Source organism: Varroa destructor, unplaced genomic scaffold, assembly GCF_002443255.2.
Source record: "Varroa destructor unplaced genomic scaffold, Vdes_3.0 BEIS01000859.1, whole genome shotgun sequence".
Classification (NCBI taxonomy): Eukaryota; Metazoa; Arthropoda; class Arachnida; order Mesostigmata; family Varroidae; genus Varroa; species Varroa destructor.
In genome coordinates this window covers 75-9910 of record NW_019212312.1, presented here as the reverse complement: position 1 = coordinate 9910, position 9836 = coordinate 75, and the positions used below count along the sequence as shown (strand labels likewise).

General features: G+C 42.4%; 2 protein-coding genes across 2 annotated transcripts; both read right to left on the bottom strand.

The window, feature by feature from the left end:
- Window positions 1-549: 549 nt before the first annotated feature.
- Window positions 550-3259, bottom strand: LOC111255170 (uncharacterized). The gene is made up of 2 exons (XM_022816840.2): window positions 2332-3259; window positions 550-1410 (listed from the first exon to the last, which is right to left on the bottom strand). Exons 1-2 carry the CDS (start codon window positions 2341-2343, stop codon window positions 748-750), a joined length of 675 nt encoding a protein of 224 aa, XP_022672575.1. The 5' UTR covers window positions 2344-3259; the 3' UTR covers window positions 550-747.
- Window positions 3260-3409: 150 nt separating this feature from the next.
- On the bottom strand, window positions 3410-8497 carry LOC111255166 (SH3 domain-containing protein 19-like; the record flags this gene model as incomplete). Its single annotated transcript, XM_022816832.2, has 5 exons — window positions 3410-5673; window positions 6006-6107; window positions 6245-6406; window positions 6655-6872; window positions 8179-8497. Coding segments are annotated over 5 exons (897 nt in total), but the record flags the coding sequence as incomplete, so codon positions are not given.
- Between the last annotated feature and the right edge of the window lie 1339 nt (window positions 8498-9836).

Here is a 9836-nt window from a genome sequence, read left to right as displayed (position 1 = left end):
TGAAGGTTTAGCACGCGCTAATAAAATAAACATTTTTTTTTTTTTGCAACATTTGCTGCACACCAATACGAAGCCACTCCTCTTTCGCGTGCATGCTACAATAGACTCTGGAACATACAACATTTATCTTGATCGAAAATTTGCTTCCATTCACAACAGGCACATTTGCTGGATTGTTTCTGCCCTTGAGTTTTGTATTGACAGCGCGAAACATTTTTCGTAGCAAGAAGACCCAGAGCTAAGAACAAACAACGTAGAGAAGGTTTTTCAGCTTGGAAATCATCTACCTTTCATCACGTGCCTACCTAAGATCATCCGTAACAGGCTAGTCATGTCGAAGATAAAATTTCTTAAAATAGACTTATAAGCGGCGTCGATCAACTTTAGAATTCGCATGACTTTCGCCTGCCGCAGATCGTAAGAAGGACGAACTCTCTTCTTCAGCCTACCGCACCTTCCTTTGAAAGGTACCTCACAGCCGATAAGTATTTTCAATCCCACGCGCACGCACATTAATGGAACCTATGTATGTTAAATTAATAGCACTGCTTAGGTCATGGCTTCCACCTGTTTCCTTTATTTTACTTCGACCCAAATCTTCAGTACGACATTTACATCAGACAATATAAACGTATATTTAGTTCGTGATATGAATTTGCAAGGAAGTTCCATAATAAGGCCAATATATCAAATCCCCTTTCCGTAGGGTTTGATCACTGTATCACTGTTTCCTAACGGACACGTTTGTCAATAATATTCACCGGCAGCGGTGGCGCTGTGATGGTTGCGCTGATGCGAAACCGCAGTCGGAAGCCTCACATAACCGGTCATCCGTTGGAAAGGCGGACGGCCGCCGACAGCAGCATTTTCGCTTGGGGTGGTGGCCGCCCCTGTCAGTGTGGCAGGGGACACCGCACGATACCCCGCCGGCGTCCGTTTCCCGTTTAAACGGCCGCCTCCGCCGTTGCTGTTGCTGTCACTAACTATTATTAAATCGTGCTTCAGACCCACTGGAGAAGAGCCTACAGCTATTCTTTTTTGAGTTGCTAGCGGCAGCTGCTGATAGGAACTAACTGTGCTTCTGGGCACCGAAGGCACAGGCAGTAACGGGAACGATGCCACACTGGAGGATAGTTGCTGGTTGCGGTGTCGCCCAGCTGTTGTTACTCTGTGGGGATTGGTGCAAGCATAAGTTCGATGGGCGGTAGGTGACGCAAGGGTTACCAGACCCGGCAGATAGACTCGACTAGAACGCACCGGAGTAGGCAGCACTGGAGCCTGAAAGGCCGCCATGCGCGAACTGCGTCTGTCTCCATAGTAATCTCCGCTGTCTCCGGCTGTTCGCGCTCCGTTTGCGAAAACTAACAAGGATTTCTCTGCTGAAACCACGAAAACGATTGTTTGCAACACCTGCAAGGAGGTTCGTATAACGCCGTTCGACTATATTAACTGGACAATTTAATGCTGATCCACTTAAACAAACGAAACAATATTCAAGATTAGAGGTTGTGCTGAATTTTTTATTGGTAAAAACTCGCAAGTGATACGACGAAGAAGCCGATGCAGTGAGACGTACAGGTACGAAAAAAAAAAAACTCTCGAAAAAACATATTTAGTACGTTGCATGTGCACGTTGTCAATTTCTGTATCGCCGAATATGGTTTTCTTTCTCTCTTTATCAATAGATATACACATAGCGATTTGTGCGTGTGTGTGTATCATACTCGATACCTGACAGTACCTGAGTATCCATCTCAATATAAAGTAATTAACAGATGAAAAAGCCCTGTGACAGCAAGCTCACACGTACGGTCGTGCGATATAGTTTTTAACACAAGCTCAATTAAAAAATAGGGGGGATTAGTCACAATGTAACAGTATCAGCAGCTGCTCTAATGGTCAGCCATGATGCATCAGAAAATTTCAGAGTCATGGAGGATTGGTAGCAGGATGCGTGGTGCTGATCGTTTTTAAATTGTTTTCCAATAACACTCAGGGCTTCAAAACAATTCTATAATATCCGCCACTTCATAACAGAACTGCGAAAATGCGGTTGGCGTTTTCTTCTGATCTGCGTGCTTTTAGCCTCGATTATCAAAATTAGCTATTGCTACTTTTTGGGATCCGACCCTAGCTAACTAGAGATCCTGCCTACAGAATGGTGTATAACGGCACCCGCCGAAGCTAACGTGAAACGCGCTATTATTGAGAGTGCTACCCGACCTTCGTCCTTAGCGCTGAAATTTAACCTAGCAAACGATAGGTAAAACTTTTTTTTTTTTAAAAAGATTTGAACGCTAGAAATGTGTATTGTGTGACCTAAACACTTACCATAAGCTTCATTGTGGCGGCCTGAGCCTTACACAAGTGGAGTTCCCACAAAATTTTAATAAATAAATAGAAGATGTCGGATGTTCCCGGAACGGAAAGGGCACCGTCATTCGGCCCTTTCCATCGGCATCTTATATCGCAGCAATAGCCGGTGCAGCATCGGGCTGCAGTAATAACTCTACATATATTTCAAAAAACAAAAAAAATGTCTTTAATAATTAACGTAACCAATAATTAGGTTGTTTTGCATCAGCTACATTTCAACAAATCTAAATAGAACTTTGTGCGAAAAAGGCTGGCCTGACACAAAGCGCAGACCGCTGGTAAGCGTTAAGTGTTAACATTACCTACTAGGGCTACAAGGGAGGTCTATTCGCCTATTGGACAGAAGCAGCGTCTAACGGTCCGCGGATGTACGCGATCGTTCGGCTCGTTTAAGTATCTAATTGAGCGATTGACGAGGAAATCTACAGGATGCCTTCGAGTTATTTAGGCCGGTAATATACACCGCAAGCAGAGGGATTGCCTTGATTTACATTTCACCTAGCATCCCTACCTTTAATTCTATCGAAAACTCAAATAGAGACGTTGCGAATAGGACGGTCTTCGCCGTCCGTTTATTCGCTTTTCTTAACAAGTATTACGTTCGAGAGGGACTTTATCACTATCAAATAAATTCACGGCGGCTAGACAATTGCTGGCAAATTAATCAGTATCACGAACCGCAATAGAATACATCACGCATACTTCAAGGCGGGCTCAAAAGGCCGTGTTCTGTTTAATCCCAACAGGGGATGATTTAGATAATGAATGAGGATTAGAAAAGTTTCACATGAAAAAGATAGAGATGATGGTAAATAGATGAACCTCCCAATACAAACGATGTCGAACGAGCTCTCAGAGGAGCAGCCTTTACGAAGCGCTCGAATGCTAACGCAATTTCTCCAGAAGTTCATGTCATTTCATATCGTCATCGAAAATTACGCGACATCAGACACGATTGTGCTAAAAATATAACTCTACTGAAGTATATATTATACTGAAGTATTAAAAATAAGCAATTAGCACGCTGCGTGCGTTTATAATTTCACTAGGAGCAAAAATTTTTATTTGGAAAATCTACTCACTGACATTGACAGTACGGTAGTGCGGGGTCTTATCCATATATCTGCAGTTCATCGCACGCTATGATAAACTGACGCTTAATTTTTTCGGTCTCGTTTTCATAATAGGTTTTCTTGTTCATCTGCTCATTTTCTCCTCTACGCCTTCGAAAGGAACTGGATCATAAGCACCAGCTTCTCTATCTTATTCACACAATACTACTTTGTTACTAAACGAGGTGTATAAGCGCACAAGAATATATATATCATTGTATCCCTGAAGTTTGTACCTATCTATCCGCCCGCTACACCCGAAATATACAAAGCGTACACCGACCTGCTGCACCTAATGCATGTTATGACTTAGTCTCGTCGTTATACTTTTCGTCACCACCGTCGCCGTTGTTTCCATAAAATCCGTTTTTTTTCGCTCGGTGGCGGCAGTGTTCAAAATGATACATACACGTTCTTCTTTTCTGATTAACCTTTACTATAGCATAGCCCTCCTGTCATTATCCGCCCCATTACTACTTCCACTTGTGCTTTGCCCTCTGGCGAGCTACTTTTCTACCACACTGCGCAGAAATCTTTTTCTCAGGAGTGCAACGTGATATCCTTTGCGATTACTTTCCTCCCTGCTGCAAAGGATAACCATTATATAGATATAGCAGATTATTACAGCCATGCCAACATGGCATCCTGCTGTTGCTATCGTTGACGGTACATCGACTTCATTATTTTTATAGCGTTGTGTTCTTCGTTTCTATAGATGCTTATCACGTAGTCTTGCCAATAGCTTCAATCCGATTTTGTCCGCTTTTCAAAACGTAATCACTAGGCAGCGACACCTTTATGTATAGCTAAACACATAACCAACCACGCAACAACAAAAATTCCCTGCGTTCTCACCCGCATCGACTCATGCTGAACACACGCTCAGTTTCACAAGGTATCAAAGACAAACGGGCTTAGGAAAGTTCTTTCGAAGATTCAGTACGTTTTCTCCAATATTGAACGGTTATCTAATACTGCCCCATTATTCGAATCGGATAAGACCTAGATGGGCGTCTACATCATTGATGAACGGGTGTGTGTGGTAGCAACGATCAGATCCAGTTGTGTGCTACGAAAACCTACATCGAAACCAGAATTCGGTCTAAACGCAGACTATGTGACCATAGAAGTAATTCTATCTATCTACAAATCTAATGCACATTCAGTACACGCATAAGGATTTTTCAAAAGAGTCCCCATCGAAATACAAGCAAACATTATTTTCATTTCTCTCAATATTCCCTTCAAAACATAAATAGTTAATAAGGGGTGCGATAGGGGAATACATACATTTTGCTCGTTTCGTCTTTGTATGGGGGATGACAATGTTTTACAACAGTGTAGTTTTTCTATGCTTTGCGGGCAATAACACCAAATGCCTTTAATTCTGCTAAAAGTCTACCCCTACAGTTACCATACTACATGACCGCTAACAGAGCTAATAATACTCGTTACATTGTTTGTGTATTACTACGTTCACACTAGATCATCTCATGGCTCTTCCCTGTCGTTCATTCCATGCTGACATTTTTGAAATCACGCCTAGCACACACGAACCAGCATTCGTTAATTTCCAGATTCGCTTACCTCAGAACGTACAGAGACATTGGCTTTATTTGCATCTGCTACATATATAAGTACAACAACATATGACGCCTATTTGCTAAGACAGTCATCACACGTACGTTGTGGGAATGCCCGCTAGCACGCGATAATAGGCAACATGTTCTGACCGTCTATGCATGTAGCCAGTCAAATCCAACAAGCAATATTCTACGGAGAAGATGATAAATACAGAGGCAGGATAAAGGGTCCTATCACATCACGCATTTGTCCACGGTTACCTAGTAAATATCGCTACCTAGTCGCTGCTGATTATAAAAAGAATGTAGGTGAGCATAGTCCGTGCAAGAGGCACAAAATTGGAACGTCCGGAAGCTATTGGATGGATGGGTCACGCACTCGTACCGGCGCTGTCTACCTTGATCGCGTGCTTCATACTGCCGTTGGATTACGGAAATCAATTCGTTGCTGCACATTCACGCTAAAATCGTCCATCTAGTTGGCAATGCCAGACGCGGTGTTTAGGTTATAGAGGTTTTACGAAGGTCGCAGGAAAAATTCCCTCTTGCTGATTTCCAAGGATACGGCCTTGCCACCATTCTTCGGATACCATCTTAGTCACCTAAACCATCAACAAAGGAAGCACATTTAAGAGAGTAGTATGTATAAAGTACTTGAAAGTTGATAATAACATGAACACTCTTGGAACAGAGCTTTTGGACATTGTCTGGCTTTTTTTAATTAGCAAGCATCGCTTTCGTTGTGACCTACTGGCCAAGACATTATCGATAAGTTTTGCCTCTTAGCTTTCCTCTTGCTCTACTGCTTCGTTACGCCATGTTATTCCGAAATAGTGTGATATTATCACGTACACATTATTTTGCACGCTGTAGTGAGCAGCTTTCATATGTACTAGTCGTAATTAATAATCCATCAAGCATTTGAAGCGTCTACCTGAATCTTGTCACCGAAATGAATGGTTAGATCGTCATCCTGTTGAGCCTCGAAATCATATAAGCATACGTAGACGCCAGCGTCCTTTGCAGGTGTTGACTGCTGAAAGGCAAAATAGTGTCTTTACATTCACAGGATTCACTTTTTCCCTGTAGAAAAGGTAGTTCGAAAGCAAATTAAGCAAAAATCAAAAGCTGCCCCATCGAGGTACGTAAGTTGCAGTGTGAGCTATAGTATACCTTGTTGTGGCCATCAATACCACTGATTTCCATGGTGGTCGCACTGGATTCTCTTTCAGGTTGTACAAAGCTGGCGGGGAATTGACCTTCTTTACCACGTTTGTTACGCCCTTGTAGCCAGTCCTTATTGATGCGCGAAAGGACGTACACCGTCTCACCTTCCTAAATATCGGGAGAAATATAGTGAACTTCGTTAGTGATTCTAGCTCTATAAGCTTACAATCGTTACGGATTACAGTCGAAAAACCCATAGTTGCGCGGTTAAGAAGCTTCACAGATCAGAAACATCGAAAGGTAATATATGCATTAGCTAGTTGTTGATGAATCACGAAGTGCTCTTTAAGAATTCTGCTTTATTTTGAAGATACACGGGTCAAAATAAAAAATTCTGCTTATGTGTGGTCACTCACCTCAAAACCAAGATCGCCTTCTTGTTCGGCCATAAAAGTGTACAATGCGACAGCCGGTCTTCCCGTAACACTGATGCTGCCGGATGAAACTTCAACAGCCGGTGGGGAAATGAGCTCCGCCGCTTTCGAGTTGATGCTGTCGGTCTCTTTCAGAGACTCAGTCTCCGAATCATTTTCGAGCTGTACGAATGCCGCAGGGAAAAGACCACATCGAGAATCTGCAAATAAAGAAAAACATATTACTATAAGACTTCGTAACAGTCAACTGAATGAACAAGATAGCCGTATTTAAATGTTGCCTTAAAGCCTAGGTCACATAAAGGCATATCTTTCATAATTTTTGGGAACTTTCTAAGTAATTTGCTAATATGCACGCAAAGTGAATGAGACTTACTTACAGGTGGTCCTTGCGAACACATTGGTTTGTCTGTCTGTAACAATATGATGTTACATATATGTGGACACTATGCTATTTTAAACATACATAAAAATGCCTATATACATACAGTGGCTTGTAGATCATGCTGGAAGCGATTGAGCTTTTGAAACTCTCTACCTTACCAATCCATTGAATCTATGATATTTGAATATTTCAAACTGAAACATCGCATAATTACACACCATCCATAGCTATATTCCTTTACTCTGGCAACTTCAAAAAAACTTTTGATGCATAGTGGTAACTTCCATGGGGAACGTACTGCAATATTTTAAAGTTAAATTTACACAATAAATAAAATATACCTACATTGTAGTTAAATGGTGCAGGCATGTTAAGGCCAGAACGTTAATGTGCCAAACGTTATACCAATACACTCCCTATTGGCAAGATCCAGTTCACTAATATAGCATGTTTCGGTTTGTGGCATATGCCGACACATGCAAATGGAGCTGTTATTGCAATCATACAAGCTATGACGGCGACTCCAATGCACATAGTTGGTTCAATGCTTCCCATGTAACGCGAACTGCGCGAAATACGGGGTTGAGCAACGAAGCCTTGTAGTCATTCTTATATATATATATATATATATAGATGAAGCTGTAAAAGTAAGATCAGTAACCCCGTCGCAGGGTTCGCATTAATACTAGTCTGTGGGGCCCGGGGCACGCCGACAAGTCATTGTGACAGCAATAACAGGAACACGTAGCTTAACTGTGATACAGGTGCGTGCGAGAGCGACTACGAAGAACTACATGGTCACGTCCCGCCTCAACAGCGATCGTTCGTCGCGTGTAAGGCATCGATTGTTTCGCATACGTTTTAAATAGGAATAAGAGCGGCGGACGCCGGACATTTCGCCATTAGTTGTCAGTACGCGCCGCATTTTCGCATATAGTAGGATTTTTAGTCTTTTTACTAGTAAAAAGCATAAAGTCAACTGGACTGCCCCCTGTGTGACGATGCATTAATCGAAACAGGTAAACGACGGAGCCCGCATCCTATCTCTGCATTGATTCCTTAGACATCACTTATCAACATGTACACTATGTACGCGGTAAAGTTTTATTGTGAATATTCACCTTTAACGGTGCATCCGTAAAGCCAATCATGGTCAAATCGACATTCGACGAGTAGCTTTTCACCGGCGGCGAATCCCAACTCGTCACCCCGTTGAGCCTCAAAGTCGTACAGCGCGACAGCCCATTCAAAGCCCTCGGGCGGAGCATGTGAATGGGGCGCTGGGGACACGCTCACAGGGTTAACACTTCGTTCCTCAGAAGACGTGACCGCAATATCAGTAACAGGCAGTGGAGATACCGAAGCCACCGGTTTCGCAGACCACGATGATTGCGATGAAGGGTCACGAGTACTGCACCGTTCCGGTTCGGGTTTGTCATCCTATAACACGGAGACAGTCTCGTTAGAATATTGATCGTGGAAACAACCGAAGCAATAATATTATCAATGGGTTGCTAACTGCAAAAAAAACGTCCAACCAAGATAACTGAAGTTTGAAATCTTTAGAGAGCAAATGTCAGCGCCCGTATCCTCGAACAGCGTCAATAATTATAATTACATTTCTTTTGTAAGAAGTTAAATGTGTGCTTTTTATTGCATGAAACTCATATCTTGTTACGTATTACAATACGCAATAACTCCCTGTCGTCATGCGTTAGAGGGCGTAATTGACATGGAATGATAGGAAACCAAAACCTACGAAGGATCAGTCACATTTTTGTACAGCTTTGTTTTAGGCCACCGAATTCATGTTTGTGGATAACAGCAGCGAGAACCAGAAACTTTATAGAACTACATGAAACGTCATGACATTTCAGGTTCGACATTCGTCCCTCAGTCAATACCACGATAGATATCAACTAGTCGGGCAAAACGTTCAATCAACAGATGCAGCAAGAACCGTTGACGTCATTGTGTGGGTGCCATCGATGCCGGCAAATGAATACGCAATAGCGTTTTTAAAACCCCGAAACAGAAATTTTTAACTAATAGACTTAAACCACCGCCAAAATGGTGGTGGCCGGCACAAGAGAATCGTAATGGCAGAGGCTCGCCATCTTTGATGACGGCTTGCTGCCTGTCTGTCTTGTTGGCTGTTTGGCTGACTATTTAGACTGAACGAATCCTTTTTCTGGGTAGAGCATCGTAAGTGTGTGCCTCCACTCGGAAAATGTATTCGGCGCTCGCATCCGATCGATCAGCCACCTGCTGTCTTCGCTTCCCTACAAACGGGCACGGCCTTTTGCAGTAATTTCCATTCATAAAATCGGCTGATACCGATAGAATAACGCTAAACTGACGAGACTGTCGGTGTTATTTCCTCTGTTTCCAATCAATCCCGTGATTAAATAGCTCGCACTATGCCTCAAAATATTCAGTTCCAAGAATAGAATATATCAACATACTGCCGCAGTTAGAAAGCATTGAAAAATATGAGAAAACATTTTTGATATGCGCCCAGAACCCAATCAATTATGTTCTAACAAAGAAATAGTTTCATCGTTGATTCCTTCTCATAGGGACTTAATGAACAGAGCAGCAAAAGTGCCTTCGGTCCTAGATATATTTTATTTCTTTAGCTATTACATGCATAGGAAATAAGGCTCATTCACTATACTTATCATTATTATATGCAACGCCCAAGCTATCACGTTTTTCAGCGATACTGAAGGAGTGATGTCGGCTACAATATGGCACCGTATGAAAAGTGAACTATTCC